General features: G+C 45.2%; 2 protein-coding genes across 12 annotated transcripts in view; one reads left to right on the top strand and one right to left on the bottom strand.

Annotated features, from left to right (window-relative positions):
* LOC135906632 (protein kinase C-like 3) overlaps positions 1-4,098 on the top strand; it is a 59,583-nt gene extending 55,485 nt beyond the window's left edge. For 7 of the 10 annotated variants that reach the window (XM_070530812.1, XM_070530815.1, XM_070530816.1 and 4 more), the window contains 2 exons: positions 306-351; positions 3,647-4,098. In XM_070530812.1, the coding sequence (XP_070386913.1) occupies positions 306-351; positions 3,647-4,061 (461 nt within the window). In that variant the 3' untranslated portion in view covers positions 4,062-4,098. The remainder of the gene's footprint in view (positions 1-305; positions 352-3,646) is intronic. The other 3 variants (XR_010565797.2, XR_010565796.2, XM_065438115.2) reach the window with 3 other exon arrangements.
* A 1,706-nt stretch (positions 4,099-5,804) lies between these two features.
* The window catches only part of LOC135906630 (uncharacterized), a 77,013-nt gene continuing 57,232 nt past the window's right edge, over positions 5,805-25,585 (bottom strand). For both annotated transcript variants that reach the window (XM_065438111.1, XM_065438112.1), the window contains 7 exons: positions 22,927-22,982; positions 15,732-15,851; positions 15,361-15,535; positions 12,596-12,695; positions 12,414-12,520; positions 9,402-9,533; positions 5,805-7,448 (listed from right to left, as the gene is read on the bottom strand). In XM_065438111.1, the coding sequence (XP_065294183.1) occupies positions 7,320-7,448; positions 9,402-9,533; positions 12,414-12,520; positions 12,596-12,695; positions 15,361-15,535; positions 15,732-15,851; positions 22,927-22,982 (819 nt within the window). In that variant the 3' untranslated portion in view covers positions 5,805-7,319. The remainder of the gene's footprint in view (positions 7,449-9,401; positions 9,534-12,413; positions 12,521-12,595; positions 12,696-15,360; positions 15,536-15,731; positions 15,852-22,926; positions 22,983-25,585) is intronic.

Below are 25,585 nucleotides of genomic sequence, written 5' to 3' on the forward strand. Positions count from 1 at the left end.
GCGTTAGCGTTATCTGGCGGGGGGAAAATAAATAGCATTATCCGTGAAGAGATGGCGTGTGATTACCTGCGCTCTCCCGCACCCGTCGCGATGCAACTCGCCACACTCCACTCGGAGGGGGGATGGGGGGGGACGTGGCGCGTCTGGTACGAGAGGAGTCTCGCAGCTGACAGCAGGTGCGGCAGGCGGGTGGTGGTGGTGCGGCGGGTACTGACGGACGAGCGTGTCCGTCGTCGGCACGATGGCGCGCCTCGCTGTGCCGAGGACAACAGCTCATGTGCTGCGGCGCGTTTCGTTCGTGCCAGCGCTGCCCAGTCGAGCCACGCGCCAGCGAAGCCTTCTCGACCTGAGGTACGGCTCCGCTCGCTTGCTGCTTTTTTTCTTTTTTCCCTTGCTCTGTCACCACCTTTTTTTTTTTTTTACTGTTATCGCTACCGCCCTTGCTTGGCTATCACCGCGCACGAATATCGCGGCACAACAGATGCGTGCGCAGTATATGGCCTGGCATGGGCGGTCAGAATAGCTGTATGCAGGGCGTATTAACGTTATGCTAAAGCAGGGGTAGGCAACTGGCGTTTAGTCACCGAAGCGGTTTCTGTCCCCTCCCCACTTTATCAGACAGACTTAACCTCGTGGGTTGAGATGTCTGCAGCAATACGTCGCCTGTGGTGAGTGTTTGCGTCAACGCTGTTCTTTATACGACCCGCCCCATTCACTGCGGATTGCTGACCGACCGATCAACGGCTGCTTTTCTGTTACCTAGACCGCTGCAAAAGAACGTTGCCGACCTCTGCTAGAGCATTCTACTGTACTGATCACGATCTCACTGTCGCCGGCCGGCAACCATGACGGCGTGTTACCGGGTTTAATTAAACGTTGCAAAATACAGTCCCACTTCAGCGCGTTGAGAGACGTGGTATTCGCCCCTTATGTAGAGAAAGGACGGATATGCGACATATAAATAATCGATTAGTATTGAAATGCAAGGCAAAAGGGCTACAGGAAGATACAGACTTGAACTTATTAATAGTGGTCGAAAAAAGGGAGGTCACTGGCCGGAATGAACGTTTCGACAAGAGGGCTTGCCTTCGCCGGAGGAACAGCTGTTTTCCTTGGTGGGCTTTATATCCACCTAAGAGCCCTCGTTTAGTGTAATGCACACGGTCTTCATTCCACTTGAAACTTAACCCGGAAGCGATCACGTCATATATTAATGCCGAATATCAATTTGGATGAATGCGGAACTGTGTGGAAGTGATTTAATCATATTCTTGCCATCGCTTTTCGTGAAAATTGACAGTACCTTGATCTCGATCGTTGTGAGGAGAGCCCGAAAGCCAGGTATATGAGTAAAGAAAATGGGGTGATCCGGTCTTACCTTAGTGTCTGTAGGAGTAGAGGCGTCAAAGTTTAGGCTGCGTTTCCTGTTTCACAATACAGCTTATGTAACGAATGATGCGATTCGCAACACAGAATATGCCATCTATCATGCAGAAATTACTAATAACTCCCCTTGCATAAAAAAAAAAGAATAGGTGGACTTGCAGCAAGGCGTGTGTAAAAAAAAAATGGAAGAGGTGTCGAATAAAGGCCTAACGCAAATTCCATTTTAGCGTTTTGATATGATGACACGAAGTTTCAGTTAGTAGAAAGCAAATTCGCAATTAAATAGTTTATACCGTAATTTTTATTTCAAGTAACATTTTACTATTCTTTAGTACGAATGTACTCTCCATGGCCAAAGATTAAGGTGATCGAGTTGTTCTAATTTTTGTTAATATGGAAAAGTGTTAGGGCGTTTTGGGGTTAAAACGAGGTCTTCGTTGCTGAACCGTCAAGGTTTATATCGCAACTCACATAAGCACGATGTCTCAAAGTGCATGCTCAAACCCTTGCGTGGACAATAATGGCTGCTCTAACGCGCGTAGGGTGAAATATGCATGCTGTGGCTCATCACGTACAATTACGCATATATGCGTCTTGCATAATCTAGACCAGATATGTCACTACTTTAGCACGCGTGCTGTTGGCATTTTTCTGACGCCTTGCTGACTACTACCTTCAACGAAATGGGAAATATTGCATATATTTCGTGATTAGGCCGCAGTGCTGTTCTCGTTACAAGCAGAAAGCGGACGTAGAGTAGACTCTTATGGTTTCGTATTTCTGTGAAAGACTTAAATTGTAGGTCATAAGCGTTTTCGTTCACTACTCAACGTCAGTGGATACACTGTGCCGAACTTCTTTTTAAAGCTAGCTCATTTCTTTTACATTTACTTCGAATGTTCATTGTCGCTGAAACGACAGCCTGAAAATGCAACGCAGCTGACTGCTGTACTGTAGACTTGTTCAGAAAACGCTGTATTACATTCCTCGCTGGGTTAATATCATTTCACAAGAGGAAGACAAAGAAATGTACTAAATTTATCGCCAATCAGCGGGTAATAAGGCGTACACAACGTAAGGAATGGACAGGCAATGAACAACACCAGAAAGTGTTTTGGGTGCATGGGTCATGGCCAGCATCGAAAATATCAAACAAAAGGCAGGGTCGTTAATTTACCTCCAGCAATATTTTTCTCCTCTCTTTTCGTAACTGTACCACATCTCAGTAGTTTCGTTCAGCGCTGTGGAAACTACATGCGGCCGCAGCCATCGAAGAACGCGAAAGTACTCCAAAGTGGGTTCATACTTGTCGTCATCAGCTTGTCGAACGCCCGATGTTCTCTAGTGACGACTTCCGACGGACCGATATAGAAACGACATACGACATTGTTGATACACCGTTACAGATGATAAGGCTGCGCTAATTAACAATCAATGCGTCACGTTATTACATACGCAACGGATGCTTGGAACTAAGATATGCGTGTCACGTGCCGACAATTGCATATCTGTCGACCTCGCCAAGAGGTTATAACTCCGCATATCGTAGCACACGTCCGCAGTGACGGCGACTCGTGCTCGGAGAGCTGCGCGTCCGTGCTTTAACCCCAACGCCTCCTGCGTGCCTGCGAGGCTCTAATAAACCTTATCAAAACGATTGCGTCAGCATTACAAGAGATTAGGGGTGCGATCTTGTACGCGTTCTAAAATAGAACGGAGGCGGTTCGTTCCACCGAGCCATATACGATCCGTCAATTTGAACCGAACCCGCCGTGGTTGCTCAGTGGCTATGGTGTTGGGCTGCTGAGCACGAGGTCGCGGGATCGAATCCCGGCCACGGCGGCCGCATTTCGATGGGGGCGAAATGCGAAAACACCCGTGTGCTTAGATTTAGGTGCACGTTAAAGAACCCCAGGTGGTCAAAATTTCCGGAGTCCTCCACTACGGCGTGCCTCATAATCAGAAAGTGGTTTTGGCACGTAAAACCCCAAATATTATTATTATTATTAATTTGAACCGTGCCGAACGCCACGACGTCAATTGTGACGTGATATCTGCTGTCGATCATTCCGTGTCACCTGCTATCGGACGAACGGAACGGAACATGCCGCCTATTACGTGAAGAACGGACCGCCTCCGTTCTATTTTGGAACGCGTACAAGATCGCAGCCTAGGCGACAGGCGGCGAACCCGCGGGCGCGCGCTGCTTCGGTGTGCTCGTGTCGGCGCGTAACGGGCGCCTCGTGTGCTTGCCGCCAAGGCCGCCGTGCTGGTGCGCGCCGGACGAGACCTGGCAAGCTCGCCGCCCGCCCAGGAAGCACCGCGCGCGGAAGCCGCCGTCTCGCTCGCACCAGCCGGGCGGCGACCCGAGCGCGGCCGGGGGGCGCCCTAACGGACCGGCCACCGGCTCGCAGAGGCATCATCCGGCGCCGCTTGGTCTCGGCGGCCGCAGTGACGCCGAGCTCGAGTCCCAAGCGGCAGGAGTGACGCAACGCTTGGGATCCAGGACGTGCGCGGCGGCCAGGCGGAGGAGGGCTGCCGCCGAGGCCCGGTGTCGCGACTCGCCGCGACGTCCGGTGCCGCAGGACTGGTGCGGCCCGCGGCCGCTGCCCCGTCGGGCGTTGCCGAAGACGTCATTGCTGCCCGAGACGAGCGAGGCGGAGGGATTTTTTTAACAATAAAGGACCACGGTGTGGAGCGAGTTCCAACTAGCGCCGATGCTGGGATGCGCCACTCTCGCGCCGGCAGTACGCTTCGTCCCGTCCAAAGCTATCGGTGGCCGACGGACTGCGGCTGCTTGGAGCGCACGTATTGAGTCACTATGAAGTATTGTGGACGAGGAAAAAATACGCTTGACGATTATCACTGTCTCGATGAAATTCCAGTCCAGCTGGAGCAGCCTGAATAAGTGGATGCGCGGCACGTTCCGCAATGGCTGGGCCAGGGTAAACTTCTGTATGCCAATGGGAGGGAGCCAGGAATCGCCACGAATTTTTCAGAGCCCAGCTCCAAGGCGCCCGTTCCTGGGTTGAGCGTCGGAGTCGGCGTAACCGCGCGAACGCGCTCGTGTTATGCTCGCGCCTTCGTCGTCCTTCACAGCTGGTTCCGATGCCGCTCATCATGCCAGTGTTCCCATACACTGCCCCTTCCTCTACAAAGGCGCTGACAGCACTGGCCCACTGCGAGTCGGTGCGGCGATTTTGGTCTCAAATTCTTTGCCTCAATATATCGCGAAATGAAAGCACGTATACAGCTGCGTCGGACATTTTTTTAGGCCATTCTGAAAGCAATATACGCGATCACGCGGAATTGATAGTTCTTTTGACTTTTTCCACTATATTCGCCACATGCATCCCTCTCATTATATTGCTTCATTATATAATCAAGGCATATTCAAAGGGCTCAAAAGGTTCGTTAATGCGCACTTGATATGAGAGCGTTATATTTTAGCTTGCGTTGACGTGGAATGCTTCATGGAGTGGAATTAAGGGGCGTACAAGTAATGAAATCAGATGAATGAGCCCAGGATGGTGTCGTGAATAAACCTTCTAAATTACAGGTCCATTTCTATATTAAGCATACCACCAGAACTACGTCAAAACATCGCCTTTTCTAAAGTTTCGAATTCGGTGTCAATGTATGCTTCACTCACTTCGACTTCAGAACTTCATGGGTGATGCAGAAACCGGATTACAAGCTTCTTCGATAGCCACACTTGCAGAGCAACTTGGACGCTGGCTGGCTTCAGTTCCACATGTGTAGGGTTCGCATTAAACCTGCCAATTTATTTAGTGAATTACCCTCAGAATATTTACAGTATAGTAAAGGGGAGGTAAAAAATACAGAATAGGAAAGCTCAATTGAAAACTTTGCATAGAATATAGTCGCGAAAATCATTAGCGCAAGAATTATAAAATAAGTTGGCACAATCTGCTTGAGAGTGCTGTTGTGAAGAAACACGATCAACCGTATTCGTTAGGGACGATACTATATGAAATAATAAATGCAAACAAGCAACGGCTTTGGGAAACTCCCCGAAAGTGCGTTAACTTTCCACTGATGTCAAGGTTAGGCGAAGCAAATTTTGTCGTAGGAAGATACAAGGGCATCGCAAAGGCCCATATGATGTCATGTTCTTTATTATAAGTCATATACCCTACTCGCGCATTAAAAAAAAAATGAGTCGCACATTTTTCCGCTGCCGCGAATGCGGAACTCCACATTTGCAACATTTGACGCCGCGCACTTGTTTAGCAATGCTAACGGTATACATTTTATGATAGAAAGTGGTCAGAAATACTGAAGCTTTGTCCGGCTTGATGCGTGGAGGATGATGGTACACGCAACTTAACGTTCCGTCTGCTCGGGGCGACGCAGCGGAAACCAACACACATGCGGCCCTCGTTTTTTTTGCAAACTTTACCCCAATAACTTTTGATTTATTCGGTATTGTAAATCCAAGCAGGAGAGTACAGTGCAACAAATAAGGCTTCCTTTCAAACATAGGGCAAAAAAAAAAAAATCAAACAGAGCAAGGCCTATTTCAATCTCTCAACAAAACAACAAAGATTAAATATAGCATGCAGTCGAATACACAAGGACGGAGAAAAGATACCGAAAACACGAGATCAGGTGCCTATGCGCTGTGAGATCCTTTGGCAGCGCCTACTAGCATCAACTTGCCATCAGGTACAGGAAACATAGATATTGATAGAGCAATACCAAGCTCAGCAGTGCGTTCGAAACAGGGCTCAGTACTGCGCGCAACTTTTGAGAATTGTTCCTAAAGGATCTTTCACCAGGTCCTGTCGGAAACTTGGTTGTACACGAAGCAGTGAAGGCGCCGTCCAGGGAGCGTTCTAGCGCAAGAACGTTTAAAAATGGTTCGGTAGAAGTCGGGATAAAAGCAAGTGAAATACGTTGCACGAGGACGCCAGCTATCTTCCCCGCAGCAGAAGCTGTCTCTCTCCCATTGCCTCGACCAGCAGCCAGCGACATTACTCTCCTGTTTTCCCCCACAGCGGGACCCACCTCCCCCTCATGCGTCACGAACCCCGCTTCTTTTCTTTCGTCTCCCTTCTTTCTGCGCGGCACACTTCCAGAGGCAGCTTAGCATGGTCTGCGTTCCACGGGAATCCACGAGCTGTTCGCGCTGCTGCTGGCTATTCACGCTCTGCATGCGCAATGGACGTGACGCAAAAGCGCCTCGAGTATGAGACTATACGGCGCGCAAACTCTTGCTTGAATTTCCCGCTGTATGCATCGCGGCGTATACATCGGTGTCATACTCTGCAGAAGTGATCGTCACCGCGGCGTCTGCTCCCCGCGCTTATCTGTTTGCAATGCCCAAACCTGGCGAGGGGCCCTTTAAGGAGTTGCGCAAAAGACGTTTCGATCTCATGGTCAGAAAATTACATTATATTGGAGCAACCTAAACCTGGTCACTTTCCCTCTATCTGCAAATATTGGTACTGGTTGCACCGCGTTTCACAATTATACTCTGGGTCATTTTGCTGGCTGTTAAGAGCTTCGTCTGCTCAATAGCGTATATACGTCTTTGTTTCTGTGCAGCCGCTAAGCTAGGACGCTACTGCGCCTGCTCATGCGAAAAAAAGAAAAAAAGCCTGGTCATATTTCGAGCTGAATAAGCGAAACAGAAAGCGTCATTTTCGTGGCTTTTCTATCTTTTCGCAGCTAAGCTAACCAAGCATCATGCGTACTTGTGCGGTACACGCGTGTTGTTGACTTTCTTGATAGGCATAAGCATATCGGTTGTGAGCGGCATGAGTCGTAAAATACGCTACTGCACACAATTGCTCGTACGACAGCGAAGCATACGCCGGACAGCAGAGCCGCGACCTCGATGGCGCCGGTGAGTTTATTCGCGCGTCCGTCCGTTGAGTTAAATAAGAGAGCTTGGCAGCCTGGCGAGCTCAGAGGAAGGAACCCATGACTGGGTTGGTGAGTACATCGCAGATGACCAGCAGGTACACGACCAGCGCCGTACCGCCGAAGAAGAATAGCAGAGTGGACGGCCATATCGCCCTTCCGAACATCTTGGCCTGTACAAAGAGAAAAAGTGTTTATGTGATCACTCCTTAAAGCCGGGGGGCAGGCGAACGTATGCATCTGCGGGACACATCAAGGTAACTCGACTGCGCGGGGTTTACTAAATGTGGGCGCTGATTCAAGCGCGTAAGTGGCAGAATAGTCGCATTAAGCATCTCAGTTTGTAATATGTATCAGTGGTAGCGTTAGTACCGCTGGGATGACCCAAAATTAAATATAAGGTAACAAAGGAAAGAGTATTGGGTGTGGATCGAGGGTCTGTTTATAGGTATCAGAAGCACCAACTGGCAAGCGTCTACGTAACAACAGTCCTAATTTGAACACGCCCCTTCAGACATGTAGATTACGTGAACAGGCGGGTATCACTTGCACCGAAAGTCACCGTATGCGATTACTTTCTCCAAATATTAACGCAAATAGCATTCTTGGTATGCTGAGACCAGTTTTCTTCATGCTAAAAGTATGTCAAAAGTATGAGCCAATCTCGGGGATAGCGCTGTCTAAAAATATGGGCCGTTCGCGTGGGCATGTGTCACTTGGTATTTGCCACTGGGTGTGTGCGGCTCTTCAATGAAACTCGTCGACGCCAGCTTGGGTCTCCGTGCATGTGCCACGGCGGTGCCATTAGAATGCGCAGCCTCTCCAGAGGGAAGCGCGAAAGAGGAGCCCCGCTGCATTACACGTATCATCACGACCCGCTTCGGCTATTCGCATACTTGCATGGTCGTTGTACTATAGATGAGCTTTGGCCGAATACCTTGCCATAACTTGCTTTGGCCTAACGCCCGTGCGATTAAGGAGCTGAAACCAGCTAGTAGTCGAGGCACGTCTGTTTAAGAATGGCCGTGGTGTCGCCCGTCTTCAAACAGAAAGAAAAATGCCCGTAGGACACTTGGAGCGCAGTAAAGAAGAGAGAGGAATAAAGTAATAGTCTTGGTCTCTCGTCTTTACTGCGCTGTAAGCTTCTTACGAGAATGAAATACCAACTAGCGCACCTCTCCATCCTATTAGAAAGAAAATGCAAAGGAAAAGGCCTTTTTTGGCAATGAAAAAAAAAAAGACCTGCGTTAAGCACCGATGTACTTTGTGGCCCACTTTGAAGAGTTGCATCTCGAAGCCGGTGCTTGTTTCAGAGTTTCTACTAATGAAAATGGCGTCAAGCACTCACCAGCACTGTTTCAGTCTTTAGCGCATACGCCTACGTATCGTCAAAATGCAATTCTAGTGGTTAAATGACGTAATGAATTCTCTATCTGATAACTATACGCTGATAGCGGTATAATCGCGGCGAATTTTGAATAAATGTAAGTGGATAATGGCACTTCCAGCGAAATAATATAGGTGCTTCTTACTGATTTGAAGCGTCACAAGCATCCGAGAAGAGTGTTGGGGTGTGGTCACTAAGATTTATTTATTTATTTATATTTATATTTATATATATATATATATATATATATATATATATATATATATATATATATATATATATATATATATATATATATATATATATATATATATATATATATATATATATATATATATATATTTATTTTAACTTGCAAAATCAACACGCAGGCCTTGAGACACGCAGTATAGTTAGGGGCTCCAAATAAATTTGGAATATCTGGGGTACTTTACCGCTCACCTAAAGCACGGTACAAATGAACGCTTTTTACAATCCACCCCAATCGGCCAACCCGGCCGGGATTCGAACCCCCGCCGTCGTCTCGCAGTAGGCGGAACTGAGTCTGAGCCACCGCAGTGGTGGAAGCTTGAAGTGTGTTCCCTTTTTCAGAAAGATACAAGTGGAAAGACGAATAGCCGAATTTAGTCCCTCTGTTAGTCTTTTGTGATGTCTGCTGAGAGAACGCGAAAAGAACGGGCAAGTAGTTCTGACTAAGCTGTTGCGCAAATCGCCTATGCGTATGCAAAGTGTAACTCACCCTGAGTTTCATGTTCCCGACGAAGAGAACGAAAGAGTCGAGATCGAAGTCTTGCACGTCCTGGTAGCCGAAGACTCTGGACTCTATGCTGATCTTTGAGATTTTCAACCCCACAGCCGTCACGCGGGAGGCCTGCGTATTAAACAACACATGTTTTCGTTTTCATTGCGAGTTCCTTTGTATCCTTTTTTTTTTGTTCCCATCTGAAGCGATTGCGTTTGATACGTAGAAAGCATAGTTCCATTTAAACGTCTAGAAAGTTCGCGCCACCATTCCTGATACCTCAGTATATAGAAATTAAGGGAGATCAAACGCACAGCAGGAATTAGGGGAAACGGAGCTTTCAAGAGCCAGAACGACAAAATGGCGCATTACGATGAGAGACGCGCTGCAGATTTCAGTGACGAACGCGTCCGTCAGCCACCATGGTGGACCTTGCAGAGCAAGTGCAAGTTTTATTCAGCACTAAAACGTTCTCAATCACAAGAGGCCACGTGCTCGGCCTGGTAGGAACGCGCACTGCGCCACTGGGAGACCTCTATAGCAGAGGACATGGCCGTTAGCACTGTATAAACCTCACCAGTTCTTCTAATCTCACTAAGGCCAACGATATTCGAAACAATGCCTGATAGTTCCTCAAAGAGTCCTGCTAAGCTAGCCTCACTTGACAGAGTTCGGCTGTTGAAGGTTGACAGGGTCAGTTTCCATTGGCGGGTTGTCCAGATCCAGAGATTCTTAGCACCCTCTGCTGCGTTACAGGTCTGACCGCCGCCTTGGTCAGGTGCTCCGCAGCTGCTGGGGACTGAGGGCAATTGGGTAATTGAGTGAGCCATGTGGGAGGGGGTGGCCGAATACTGCACCAGGGAGGCCAATTCCTGTTCTGGTGAGGGAGTGTCTTGTTGAAGTTTAGTGGGCCTTCCTAATTTGGTTGTACCTTAAACAGTATAGCCCCACTCGCTCTCGGCATCTTTCGCTGGTGTCAGGCGTCACTCCAAGCCTGCAGATGTGCACTACATCTGCAGTATTGCCTTGCAGCTTAGTGATATTAACACAATGAAATATTGGCACGCAAGGTTCATGACAGAAACCTTAGTTTGCGTATAATAAACTGCATTGTACAGAAAAGAACAAACGACTAAGAGGAACAGTGCACCACACAATAGAATGATCGGGTACTATACGCTACATGTTTTTAAGAACGACCTTACGAGCATATAAGGCCATAACCTTTAGCGGCACAGGTTGTACCGGTGCGCACCTATATATTTAGATAAATGAACAACGTTATGAACCTATATTTGCATAGCATACAGTCTGCACAATATGTGCGACACAACGCAGCGCATTACTGTTCAAACATAATGAATGATGCGAACTATAGTTTAGCTAAACGTTGTATTAAGACCGCCACTGCGCAGCATAATTGACCATAGGTGATGGTTGTATTACATTTTACTAACTGGTCTGTGAAGCCAATTGATTGCTTAGTAAAGGCAGCACTTAATGCAAGTCTGATATATTGAAAGTAGTAAAAAATGATAGAAAATGGTTTGTAAAGTTAGTAACTACACCCCTTACTACCTATTTACTACCTTTTCTGTTTCTAAGAGTGTACAGTTGAGATAAAGCTGCCCTGGTTAGAGAGTAAGAATGCACCTGCAAAAGCTTGCACAAACGGCAGTGTGCATTCTCACTTGCTATGTTTACCTTTCAATATTCTGTGTGCGCCGCATATATTTCTCTTTACCAGCCCAGAGAAAACTTCCAGGATGAGTTGTCCACGATGACCACAGCGAATGGCTGTGCGTGGCTTAATGTCAACACGTCAGAAAACCCAGTGAATGCGTATGAAGGGGACATACAGGCGTTCCTGGCCGCATCCAGAGAACAAAACGAACTCTAGTTGGTTCAATTCTTCTCTTTTTTACGATCAGAAACAAGCATAGTCCTTCAAACTCACTCCTTTTTGAGTCGACTCACTCAGACTTACTCAGACAATTACCCGTGAGGCTGAGTCCGAATGAGCCCGGCTGAGCAGAATTTTGCTTACTCTGAATTCCAAGTGAGCCCGGTTTAGTAGCATTTTGGTTAGATTGAGTGCGAGTCAGCCGCACGCCAGAATATAAAAAAGGGGGGGGGGAGAGAAGGAAAGAAGAAGAAAAAATTGTGAATAGTCTGAGTGAGTTCTGTTTATTTTTGCGAACCTAAAAAAAAATTTAAAAAAAGCAAAAGAACATTGGTAACGTCACCGTGACGGCGGCAACGCGATGCGGCGCGCAGCGTACATCCCATGAGTCCATAAAACCCGAAATATATATATATACATATATATATATATATATATATATATATATATATATATATATATATATATATATATATACAACGGCGAAAATTAAGGAGCATTGACAATTGCATTGGCCAGTTGCATCATCTCGCTCAAGAAGACGCCGCAGAAAAACAATTATTCGCGGTACTTCGGCGGCATGCAAATGGCTTTTTCATATGACTGGCTGTCGCAGTGGTTACTGATAGCGCACACAAAACCTTCCTTTCCTGGCGGTTAACGTCCGACGTTAGGGGGACTATCGTTATAATAAAGTAATGGATATAACAAAGTAAGTGCGACTCTCTCTTCAACTTCGTCATAGCTTTTATTGTAGAATGTAACGAAAAGTATCATTGAATATATTGTTTCAGATCTGCCCACTCCGTAGCAGCAGGCGCATGATATATTCGCGAGGTTTCCCGATCGGTACTTCCGGGATTAGGATCTTTTCCTATGGTTTCCTAGATTTTGTTAACTGCCTACGTCGCTACCTATGTGCACATGCGCAATGTGATTTAGCGTTGCATCAAAAGAAAGAAAGAAAGAAAGAAAGAAAGAAAGAAAGAGAGAAAGAAAGAAAGAAAGAAAGAAAGAAAGAAAGAAAGAAAGAAAGAAAGAAAGAAAGAAAGAAAGAAAGAAAGAAAGAAAGAAAGAAAGAAAGAAAGAAAGAAAGACGCACTAACCTGATACATGGAAGCGAACATGGCGATTATCCACACTACCGGGTAAGCTGCCCTGTAGGCCAGCACGGCACGTGTCTTGTCGTTGTTGAGAAGAAATAAGAAAATACCTGCAGGAAAAAGGAACGTCGCATCAGTTAAATGACACCCTTAATTCGAAATGCGTAAGTTCAAATACGACGTACCAATAAGCGCATGAATTGAGAAGTTGATGATGAAGAGAGCAGTGACTTTTCCAAGATTGCGGTTTAGGTGGCTGATGTAGTCGTTACTTGCCAAAAGCTCCTGCAAACGCGAACAAAGTGATAGGGCAATGTAATTACTGTGCGCAAGATTCTTGAAATGTTCTCCCGATTTGGCGATAAACCTTTTCTCTCCCCCCCCCTATCTTTTTAATTGGTTGGTTCTAGCGAAACACGACAATTACGCAGGATACCTCTGCACCTCCCCTCTCTGTATCACTGGAAGTGTGTATAGTCCTAGAAGCATCAGTGTGGGTTAGCTAAGCACGCACTACGCACTAGGGCCGTACTCTCAATCCAGTTTGTACTTGTGCGCTAAAAAGCTACTCAAGAACAGACACCGATCAATCGTGACAAGGGATCGATTATTATCGAAGCCGGCCTTGCTAACGACAGGCAGTCCTTATGAATGAAAAGCCCTGTGAATTTACAGAGTCCGCTCGGTCACTGGTGCCCCATCACTCATTGTACTCCGGCTCCGGCTGTCGTATGAGTGGTTTCAATCACGCATAAGCCGAGCAATGAAAAAGACACGTTAAATTCAATTATCTCTGCAGAACAGGGACCGAATTCGAAAAGTTTTCATGCTTTTACAGTTTGTCGTTGACCAGCTTCTTCGCCAATACTACTGTACTGCTGGCAACTGTACGACTGCCCGGCGCCTGTATTAGGAATCGATCTAGCGTAAGAACTGCTGTGTGAATTGGCAGAGGTTTTTCGTTCGTAAGCACAGTTCGTCTGTGGCTTGCCACTTTTGCTAACACTTCGCCAGATTACGATGGACTGGCAATTTTTTCTTGCGAACCACTATTTTGCTCGAACTGCTTCGTGAATACGCGCTCGGGCACTTGATAATCCATGGATAGGCTTCCACAACCATGTACAGCTTTAGTGGAGCATGGCATCCGTAAAGGGGAGGGAGAGAGGGGGGAGTGACATGGCTGTAGATGCGCAGAACAAGCCACGACGCCCAACTGTGCAGATACCCGCCGATAACGCGTAACAGGCTGATTCGTGTCTGCGGCCGATTTATAGTGCGAATGTAGCATATGTTGCTGGCCGTTATTGAAATCTTCCCAACGGAGAGCGCAACAAAACACAATACATGTAAGAAGAGATGCAAGCACAGAATAATTTCTACTCTTGTGTATCGTGGTCTGTAGCGTTATCCGTGGGCAAATGCTTTACCATGCTTCGCCATTAGATGGTTATTGAAACATTTTGCCACAGAGTAGAAGTAGCATGCTTACTGGCCTTGTTATTTAACGTATATGCCTGTTGCTGGGGCTCAACGTGGTTAGTCTAAAGCAGTAACTACAGTCGTTTCAGATCACGTACAGCGTATAGCCCATCGCACTTGTCTGGAACGTGAGAACACTGAAGTGTTGTTCGTCATTATTTTCTGCCACACAGGTCGCTGGCTCCACACCTGCTTCTGTTCTGTTGTTCCTGTGCATACACTATCAAGTAGAACGACAGAAAGCTGAGCTAGTTGGTAAGGATTCATTATACAAAAAAGGTGAGGCGTGCAGACAGGACACAAGAGAAGTGGACAACACGGACGCGTTCTTGTTGTCCACTTCTCTTGTGTCCTGTCTGCACGCCTCACCTACCAAGTAGTCAGCCCCTGCTACCAGGGCGTCTTGCATTTTATTGTTTTCCATAATTTGAGCTTATTAAATATTGAGTCCATACCCTAGGATAGTTTTCCCCGTGACGTCACGGACGCAGCTTCTCGCCATGCTAGTACAGGGACATGGCGGGCCCGATGACGTCAGTGCACCATACCACGCGTCCATTGTCTTTCTTTTTGACGGTGATCGCTTTTCACCGGATTATCATTGCCATCGATTTGTCGCTAAGCACATGCCGCGCCCGACGTGCTAGCATACCCAAAGATGGCGGCCACGATGAAGTCAATGCATGTTCTCTATCGATGGCTTGCAGTCAAGTCATCGTGGCCGCCATCTTGGGATACTAGCTGCGTAAACAAGAAGCGTAACAGCACGACAGACACGTCTTGCTCCTAGTGACAAATCTATAACAATGATCATCCGGTGAAAGGCGGTCACCACCATAAAGCAAAACAATGTATACGTGATAATTTGAAGCACTTACGTGATTGTGACCGCCATGTTTCGGAACTAGCATGGTGAGAAGATGCGTCGTGAAATTATGTGAAAACTATCTGCGTTAGATAAGAGAAGAGAGCCCTTGTACCAACTCGGCAGCCACGCGAAAGCAGCGCCTTCTTGCCTGTCATCTTCACTTATCATTCACTGCTTGTCCGTCACCTTTGCAGGGCTGGCTCATTTGGCAGTGCATGCTCAGAAACAAAACAGACCCGAACCAGCGGTACCTACACCTGCAGTAGAAGGCGCTAGCGCACTATGGAGAGCACCATATGACCATACCTCCCAATATCTAGACAAGTGTGATGGGTAGCTGTAGTACGTCGCTACGAAATCTACAAGCGATCACTGTAGATCTGATACTGTACGCAAGCGTTCACCTTTATTCAGGTCGTTAATATGCACTGAGGACCTGCCTTAAGTGCGCATTCTGATAGTTTGGTTTCATATAACCCATGCGTCTGTTTGGTAACAGACAGTTTTTGCACTGAACGCAATAGTCTGTCGCCCCTGCTCTGTGAGCGTGACCTCCCTTTCTAAGCGGGTGCTCGTACGAGTGAGGGAGCGGCAACTCACGTGCATTCCCTCGCGGATGGTGATGCGCTTCTCTCGCAGCCTCAGCGCTACCCCGCGCAGGTAGATGATGATCATCTCGCACTGGGTGCAGTAGTTGAGCACCACAGCCATCTCCACAAGGGTCATCGCCAGCTGACCCAGGATTCGAATTGTGATCAGCACCATCGTCTTCCACCTGGACACAATCCGTATTGAGCAGGCAGTTACAAGGGTAGTCTTTCATACCAAAGTCTAGCTGCTTTGTTCTTCTGTTTCAGGATTATTGCGCGTTAAGCAGTCGTCTGGTTCAGGTTTTACACACACTGAAAAAGATTATGCGATTAGTATTGTTTTTTTTTCTATCACGGCGCACCTTGGTCGTTGGTACTCACTCTGCTAATTTTGAAAAAGCTCTCTCCACAAGCTGCTCTTCTGTTTCCACGGCCAAGTTGTAAAGTATTTGCACCGCTGTCTGCATAACCGTCCACACTATGCCCGCCAGTAGGAACCTCCTGCCGAAAGGAAAGTGAACAGAGTTGCGCATTATTTCACCGTGCGCGTTAAAACCATGCAATTGCCAGTAAGATAGCGTCTTAAGCGTTAAGCTTACACACACACACACACACACACACACACACATGTATATATATATATATATATATATATATATATATATATATATATATATATATATATATATATATATATATATATATATATATATATATATATATATATATATATATATATATAAGCACCTGTCCCCTCCTTTTCACCTTCTTCCCATTTAATTAATTAATTAGTTTCATTCTTGCTTGCGCCCGCCTGGGCAGAACCACGAGGGGTAAAGGTACAAACCAAGAGAAAAAAAAAAGCAATTACACATATTCAGAACTCAAATGACAATGAAACCATAAAAGAGTGACGTCACTAAATACTTATTTCTAAAGAATCAGTACTGCTTAGCAATTACAATGGCAGAGTGTTCCATCCACCAGTAGTTCGGCGGAAAAATAAAGATTTGAAAACGTTAGTTCTTGCCTGAGAGGGAGTTAAGGATTCCGAGTGACGATGTCTAGTTAGCCGTGATGCTAATGGATGGGTATATGGCCCTGGGTACCATGAGAATTTGTTATTTTTATGGAGAAATGTAAACTTAAGCCTCAGAACTTCATGACATGTTATTCCTAGGTATACCCATCACCGTCTTAATAAGGAAGCAATTTACTACATATAGGAATAAACGGTTTCAGACTTCCGGCGTTCCAGTTTTAACGCCATAGCATACAGGGCCCTGTGTCGCAGAAGATCAGGCGTTGGCGCCGGCGGAATTGTCCGTGAGTGAAAATTGCCGCATATCTTTAGGTATATATGTATGTCACGCCTTTTTATATGACATGTGGTATATGCGGGCTATATTGCCACACCATTTCATCACTAAAGTTGCGCATACCTTGTCTTGCATTCTTGACAAACTTATCCCTCAGAATTTTGAGAATGACAGCCCACAAACAAATGTCATGAAACAAAACACCGACACCGCATGTCTTTTTTGGTAAATCTTTTTTTTATTGAAATGGATATTAGGAGAGGTTGGCGCCTTTATGGTGGCACCGACTTCTCCTTGTCACTTGGCAAAGGAAACAAATTTGCGTAAAAAGGGAGAATAGTGACACAAAATATGACACTCAGTAGAACACTGGATGAATAAAAAATATACAGTCCAACAGTAAATGAATCGCAAAGTTTTGTGCATTAAGTTCAAGACATGTTCGCATATATAAAGTGAGATATTTTGAACAGCCAGAACACACAACACATGTAATACACTGCAAGTACAGAACATAATTATACATATTGCGTAATAGTTGCGATCACCACATAAATCAATTTTGAACCACGAACAACATTTATGTTACTCATTTTGCGTATTAGGATCATCTGAAACCTAATATTTTCCCAAAATGCTGGTGTCCTCTAAAAACTTTTTCAGAGCAAGAAGCGCTCTTTTCTGAGGCCCGCAGTTGGCCATGGGCCAAGTATCTTTTTTAGGGTGAATGGTCTTCTGTCTAAAATCAACAAATTTACTTGCAGTACCCTTCTTTGTGGATCGTATTTCGTGCACTCGAGGAGAAGATGATGCACTTCTTCGTCTGGATGGCCACAAGAACACTGAGGACTAGAGACACGTTTTATCCTGTACAAGAAGTGTCTCGTAAGCGCAGTACCAAGACGCAGGCGGTGTACCAATGTTTCAAATTTTCTGTTGTGTCTTAGGTTTTCCAGCATTGATAAGTTTATTCATGGGTCTATAAATTATAATTCCGAGTTCTTAGTTTGCTGATCAAACCAGGTAGTTTTGCTGAGGCGACAGGAAATCTGTCTCAGGATCAGACGGACTTCACTACGCTATAGGGGGAGATTGGTTGTCTCTGCGTTATTGTGCGCCCGATTTGCAGCTGCGTCCACTGCAGTATTACCAGGAATATTGCAGTGCCCAGGTATCGACTGAAATGCAATTACGTGGTTCATTTCGCTTGCTTTTGTAAGTTCTTTGAGCGTCTCATACAATATTAAAGTATTCAAATAATTTTTCGTATTGCTGTGTAATAATGTGAGATCGGCTTGCGAATCGCTAAAGATAACCCATTTTTGCGAATTCTTTTCTGATGTTGTGAAACGCAAAGCACACAGGATTGCAAACAGTTATGCCACGGTGGAAGATGTCTCTCGGGATCATTTAAATGTTTGCTCTAGCGCTAAATGTGGAATGACGAATGCTGAACTTGAGGAAGTTTTATGACACGAACCATCCGCAACACGTGGATGTACTGGGGATATAATGAGTAAATTTGAAACAGTGCCAGTTGTTGTTCGGCTACTATGAACATGTCTCTCTTAGATACAATCCCGTCAACCAATAATTTTATTTTAGGACATGTTAACGTCCAGGAAGGGTAGCTAACATCCAATTTACGTAATTCAAATTTTGGTAATAATGCTTTATGTTCTCAAACAACATCATGAATTTTGCATTTGTTTCTTTCGGTAAGCGCGAGGTTTGATGGATGCTTCTCGTGTTGGGTTAAGATGCGATAAATATGTCGGCATGTTTCAACCGTTCGTATGACTGGAAATGGTGGGTGACAAGCTTCAGCAATTACTAAAGAACTCGAGGAAGCCTTCGGAACCCCAAGACACACTCGCAGCCCCCTTGCCAGCAAACGTTGAAGACGTTCCTCAGAAGTTTGCGATAAACCATGGAGAATAGGTGCCGAGTAAGCAATTTTTTGTTTTATGAGTGAGTTATGAACGTGAAGTAGTGAAGAGACTGATCCCCCCACGTTGTGCCAGCGTGTCGCCCACGTACGTTTATTACTGCATTGGGCTGCTTTTCAATTGCACGGTTGTGTGTGTCAGCTGGCGCTCAAGAATAACTCCAAGAAATTCATGCTCTTTCACAAACATCAAAGTTTGCACATTAAGCGTAAGTTGGAAATTATTCAGCTGTCGTCTAGTGAAATGAAGTACGGCTGTCTTTGCGTATGAAAGACTCGTGCCTTTTTCTTTTAAACAGGTGTCGATACTATCAAGACCCTTTTGCAGCGTTGTCTGAATGTCTTGTATATGAGATCCGGAGGGCCATATGCATATGTCATCTCCGTACAGAGAATACCGTAGACCAGGCGGTAGTTTTTGTGGTAAGGCTGCCATGACACAGTTGAATAAAAACGTGCTAAGAACACTGCCCCGCGGAACGCCCTGCGTGATGCCGTGATAATTACTCTCTCCTTCAATTGTTTCCATAAATATTTTTCTTTCGATCAAGAAATTTAATATCCATCGCAGTGGTCGACCATGTAGGCGAAGCTCTAACATACCAGCAAGGACCTGCATGTGACTTACAGTGTCGAATGCTCTTTGGATGTCTAAGAATACTGCCACTGTCACATTTCCACAAATTCGTTCATGTTCGACGCATGTGCCAATGTTTAATACTGCATCCATTGTACACCGGTTCTGTCGAAAAGCGGTCATGTAGTTGGAAAACACATATGTGTGTTCACACCACCATTGCAGTCGACTATCTATCATCTTCTCCATTAGTTTGGAAAAACAGCTTGTGAGACTGACGGGTCGGTATAGGAGTCAAGACAAATGGGAGTCTTTCCTGGTTTTAGTACTCTAATTACCCGAGCTAATTTCCATGAATCTGGAAGAGTCTCTCTTATCCAGATATCATTAAATATCTCCAAAAGAGCCATTCTTCTTACTGGACCTAGATTCTTTAACATCACATACGTAACACCGTCTGGGCCTGCGGTGGTTTTTGTACGGCATGACGAAAGAGCACATTTCAATTCATTTAAACTAAACTCACAGTCAAGTTGAGGATGTTGTGACATAAAGCACGTACGAACCTTCTGTTCTGCTAGTGTTGTCGAATTTGTAAATTGTAGGCAAGTAAACGGAAATCCTGGTCTGGATATAAGTTAACGGAATTCGTCAGCAACAGATGTTTCCGGAGTACCTCAAGCTACGGCAAGGGCTCGGAAGGGATGGCTCTGGGTAACTGGACCACTAAAAGATCGGATAACTGACCATATTCTGGGAACTGGAGTAAACGGAGACAACGACGCGCTGTATTCTCGCCATCTTCTCGTACCTAATTTTTGTAAGCGTCTGCGCGAAGTTGACTGAACTTTCTGTGCCATCTTGTAGTCATCCAGTTTTCCACTTCGGAGGTAAGCACGTTCTGCGCGTCTTCTAATTGCTCTTAGACATTCATATTCCCCGTCGACTGCAGCGTATTCATTTGGAAGAATGTCTTGCTTTGTGCACATCTCGTAAGACTCACACAATATATTTGCAAAACTTTGAAAGTTCGGATTTTCGCCAAATGAGTTACTTAAATGGTGACGAAAACTTTGCCAATTAGTATATATTGAGTAGCGCCGGATCCCTTCACTCCGTATGAGGCGATATTTTACCAGGATCGGAAAATGATCACTACCGTGCGTTTATATGTCCGTTGACCGTTCAACGCCATCAAGGTCTTGTGAGCAGAGCGCAACATCTATATACAGCTTGAGTAGCGAAACCCCCGCAAGAACGTTGGAGAGCTGTCATTTAACACGATCAGATTACTTTTTTTCTGCGGCAGACTCTATAATGGTTCCGCGGGAATCATAGTCAGTCTTAAATATTAAAAGTGCGAAACAATAACAGGAACCTGAAAATGATGTAAATTTGCACAACCTCCGGGATCGCCCCACGCAAGACGCCGTGTTTCTACCAGAAAGCTCGCCTCCTTGCATAGCGTTCGCCGCCAACGTTTTCCGGTAAACATTACGTTTACATAAGTTGCAGTTTCCAGGAGGCATGAGAAGAAGTCAGGGATCTTTGAATGCTATCGCGTTCCGCTGTTTGAACGAAGCTTAAGCTTCCTCTAAGTTTTTAAATGGGAAGCTATCCACGTGCAATGAATTGAGAAAACCTGCTAAACAGCCCTGCTCTTTGACAGCTAGCCGGAGACACTGACCCAACTGATGAAACTCTCGACTTCGATTAAGAATCCAGAACACTGGTTTTGTTCACATTTAGCCTCAAACATTTCCACACTACCAACCAACCTGAAAAAGGTTGAGGTATAACCAACCTCAAAAAAAAAAAAGCAACTAACTTACATATACAGTACTCTGAAGACTGCACTGCTGCAATAATTAAATAGCGGCCATGAAAAAAAAAATAATAATTCTTGGGTTTTACTTTCCAAAATCACGATGTGATTGTGAGAGTCTCCGTAATGGTGGGTACTCCGGATTAATTTCGACTCCGTTGGGTTATTCCAACGTGCACCTAATGCACGGCACACGGGCGTTTTTGCATTTCGCCCCCATGGAAATGCTGCCGCCGCAGCGGGGATTCGATCCGGCGCCCTCGGGCTTAGCAGCGCAACGCCAAAGCCACACTATACGCCACCGCGGCCGGTGGCGGCCATGAAATTGGGGGGCTGCGTAACGACTTGAATATTGCAAAAGAACCGAATTGTTGTCCGTCGGCTTTAACTTTTGGTATCGCATGCACCGCAGGGGTAGTAGCGTACGATCGTTCTGCTTTCTGTCCTAAAGTGGAAAAATGAGAAGGCGCTTGAAAGTTCGTCTGAGAGTCTGAAAGTTGAGCTCAGTGGCATGTTATCTTCTCGCATGGCCTTTTGCTATAATTGTGGTCATTGTTGTTATCTATTTAGTAACAGAAAAACTGCTGTGAAACGTACGGGTAATGATGCCCAAAGTACAACATGGGTGCGCCTTGAGTACACCTATGCAAAATGCTATGCAGTCAGTATGCATATTATCAACTAGTATTTTGCATGCATGTATGTTACGCTTCCGCCGTTTCACAAAAAAGATAGTTTCATTCGATTGGTCAACATATCTTGGCTTTTTTAATATAACTTCCGTTACTTATTTGTTCGCCCGTTAATGAACGCATTTGGTATGTTCAAAGGAAGACATATCGAAGTACAGAATTTCGTTTTAAGAGGAAGCTTTAGCTCGGGCCCAACTCTGACACGGCCTATTCAAATACATGTAAAACGCAAAAACGCTTTTTTGAAATAACTCCTGGACTGATTTTAATGAAATTTGTTGCACTTGAGAGAGAAAATTAAATTCTAGTGACTGTTGTAAGCGGAATTTTGATTTAGGGCCTGAATTTTATAAGAAAGATTTTCAAAAAATTTAAAGTTTGAAATAAATAGACGCACGAAGTTTATAGATTAATAACTCTGCATCAGAACATATATCGCGGTTCTGTAAACGGCATCCATCAGATCATTCAAAGCGGACAAATTCGATATGTCAATTTATATCTTTCGTGAACTTTTTACGTTGTGTACAAGGGTTCTGCAAAAGTTGTATATACACATTACTAAATTTTTTTTGAGGTTCATGTGCAACATATCAATTTTGTCCGCTTTAGATGTACTATCAGATGCAATTCACGGAATTGTGATATCATTTTGCCTTCCTAAGTTGGAGAGTAGTAAACATGAGAGTTTCGTTATCTGAAGACTTTCGATTTTTGCCAATTTTAATAAAAACTTAAGCATCTAAATCGAAAATCGCAAACAGTCACTAGCTTTTAAGTTTTTTCTTTAAATGCAACAAACCTCGTCAAGTTTGATGCAGTGGTTGCCGAGAAAACCGAATTCTCTTACATGTATTTAGATAGGAGCACCCGAGCGAAAGCTTCCTCTTAAATGAACACCGCGATACATTCGGTAATGTCTTTTTTTTTCTGTAGATAAACACCATGAAATTAAGACCTAGTTATGACAGGCCTCACAACCCGAAGTTATAAAGTGAGACCACGTAAAGATTCGAATACATATTGGTTTGTCACTAGCGTGACGTATTTGCATGTCATCCTCGTCATAACGCGGCCGCCACTGCGTAGAAATGAATTAGAAAATTTGGCGTTTGTTTCTTTTGACTTTTTAAGTTGTACATCTCAATAAGAAATTCTCTCTGTGGGCGAAGTCTTACTGTGAATAATGTAACAGGCATAAGAAGTTCACTATACCTTGTAATTGTTATGATGATCCGCTCCGTGAAGTACGCCGACGACTGCAGAAAAACCTGAAAACGAAAAAAAAATATATGGCGACACCTAAGCACTTCTGATAAGTTGTGAATGTTAAAGCATTAATGTCCAATTTAATTTCGCTGAACGATCTTGCGAGGTTTGCGCTGCGAGTAATGTACCATAGCATTACGTGCTGTCCGAGCCGGAAAGCAGCAGCAGCCTGCGGTTGCAACGCCGCATATAACCGACGTCCTCCGCAACGAGAGACTGAGGAAGTAGCGACGGTGACCAAGGCCGGCAGGTGTACGCATGAGCTAAGTCCAGTAGGGGTGAGAGAGAGAGAGAGAGAGTAGCGTGACCCACATGCGCGCGTCACGCGACTGTCTCACCAATGACAACCCGTCTCGCCCCGCGGCGTCGCGTCACCGTATCTGCTCCATCAAGGAGCGCTGATGACGTGGCGTCGTGCCGATGCCCTCTCCCCTCACGCAACACCGTTTCGCCCGCTCTGCTCCGTCGAGGCGCGTTCGTGACGTGGCGTCGCAGCCAATGGGAATATAGGTGCCGTTTTACTGCTACAGACGCCGGCTTTTTCGCTCAGTGGGTATTTGGTGCTTTCGCATCAATAACAGTGACGAGTGAATTGACATCGGTGCGCAAAACTACACCCCTGGTACATCCATGAAACGGTATAGCCTGATGTTGTTTTGTTTCGCAGAGCTATTTTCACACAATAATCTCTGGCATTCTAAAATACAAAACGGGCTGAGCGTCCTGAAATGCATCACTCATAGCTGTTTCTAATCACAAAGTAATAACAATAATGCGATGTATTACAGTCGGAAAAGTACAGAATCGTAAATTAACGCTTTCGAATGTACGAAAGTGTATAAAATTTGCCAAACGTTTCGAAGAATGACCGTGTCTCCAAGCAGCCTATAACTGTGCAAGCTTCGTAGCGCCAAAACTGCAGAGATTAAGATGGACCACGGGGCTCACTGTCCTAAACCTCGGAACGCTGAGTGGCTTCAAAACTTTTGACAGAGCCTGTACTTACGAGTATCTGTTGCGTCTTTAAGTGCGTTCAGTGTTTTACCGAGCAAAAAAATACCTGCTTAACATTTATTTTATTTGGTGGAGAGCTTTGAGCCGTACTTCTGAACTATGTTATTTCATTTACTTACAAACAACAAGAACGTACTGAAGTTCATTATTTCTTTCAACAGTACATGCAATTGTACTCATTCCGCCCACTACGTTAAAGTGCACAGGTACAACGTCGTGAGCTGTTATATTCAATCCCTTATCACAAGGACATCATAAAGATATTGTAAAGATTTTAGAGAAAGCAGTGGACACATATCAATAGGCAAAAAATAAATGCAGCTTTGTTTTTTCCTCTCTTGTGTAACGAACGTTTTATTTAATGCAGCCTAGAGCTATCTTAAACCCTGCATGCGCTTTCATCCTGTCACCGCCATTTCAACTGAAGTTGTTCACTTGTTTCCATAACAAGTAGTGTACGTTTTAAGTACAGCCCTTAGGCTGTTCGCTATAGAGCGCACGTCACCTTACAGAAACAAAGAAAGTAAAATAAGATTACCGGCGTCCCACATTGCGTTATCGTTAAACAAATACGGCGTTTAGCAGAGAAAGACAAAAGTACCAAAAGCGAATGAAAGCATGCGGAAAGCGAGCACCCCGTTTCGTTCTATACTACGCCCTTGCAGTGACCTCTGCAGCCACTGCAGACAGGAGAAAACTTATCGCGCGACAGATAGAATAGCTACACTAAGCGTAAACACTGTCCTTGGTCAAGGTCTGGCCCCATGCCAGCAAAAGGCGCGTCTATACCGCTCCTTGACCTTAGTACGGTGCAGGCGCTGTCCCGCAGTGATTCGCAGCTTTTGCGCAATATTGTTTCGTGACCTCGCCAAGCCTTGCGTGGCGATAGTCCTTGTATCTACCTGCCTGAGCTCGGTTCTACTTCCCTCCGTGTCCCCTGGCATCACACTTGCACGTAACTCCATAGGAATAATTGATCGCTTGTAATCAATAGCATTTTTTAATAATTTTGTAATTGGTAGATTACTCTTCCCGAAGGAACGTTAAAGACGACAGATTTTCTTTTTCTGTCACTAGTAAATTAGTCTAGTTTTACCATACCATACTAGTCAATTACTGCTTACACTACTCGGTTATATTGCACACCGTTCTGGTAAGCGATACAATTCCGAGAGTACACGTTCACTCTGAGCAAACAATGATGCCGGAGGAGCGTTTGCTAACGGTTGCAGAACGCGCGAACAATGATGAAGCTACGGAGAAGTATTCGTGCGTAAGTATGTGCGGACATGTCGGACTAGGTGGCGCTCACTTTTAGAATAATTTGTAAAATCCAACGCAGACAACAACGCTAAAATTCAGTGAACAACAAACACCATAAACATGTGGCGTCGTGACGAAAGGCGAACCGCCGCGCTGTACCTCTAAGTTATAATCGGGCATTCAGTGCTTCAGCGATGTCCTTGCAAAGGAAACGAAAAAAAATTACCGATTAAGACAGCCAAAACCAACAACTCGCTGTAATTGAACCGACGACAAAAAAAAGAAAGAAAGACGAGGCTAGAAAATGCTACACCAGCTCGTTATTACT

Source organism: Dermacentor albipictus, chromosome 1, assembly GCF_038994185.2.
Source record: "Dermacentor albipictus isolate Rhodes 1998 colony chromosome 1, USDA_Dalb.pri_finalv2, whole genome shotgun sequence".
Lineage (NCBI taxonomy): Eukaryota > Metazoa > Arthropoda > Arachnida > Ixodida > Ixodidae > Dermacentor > Dermacentor albipictus.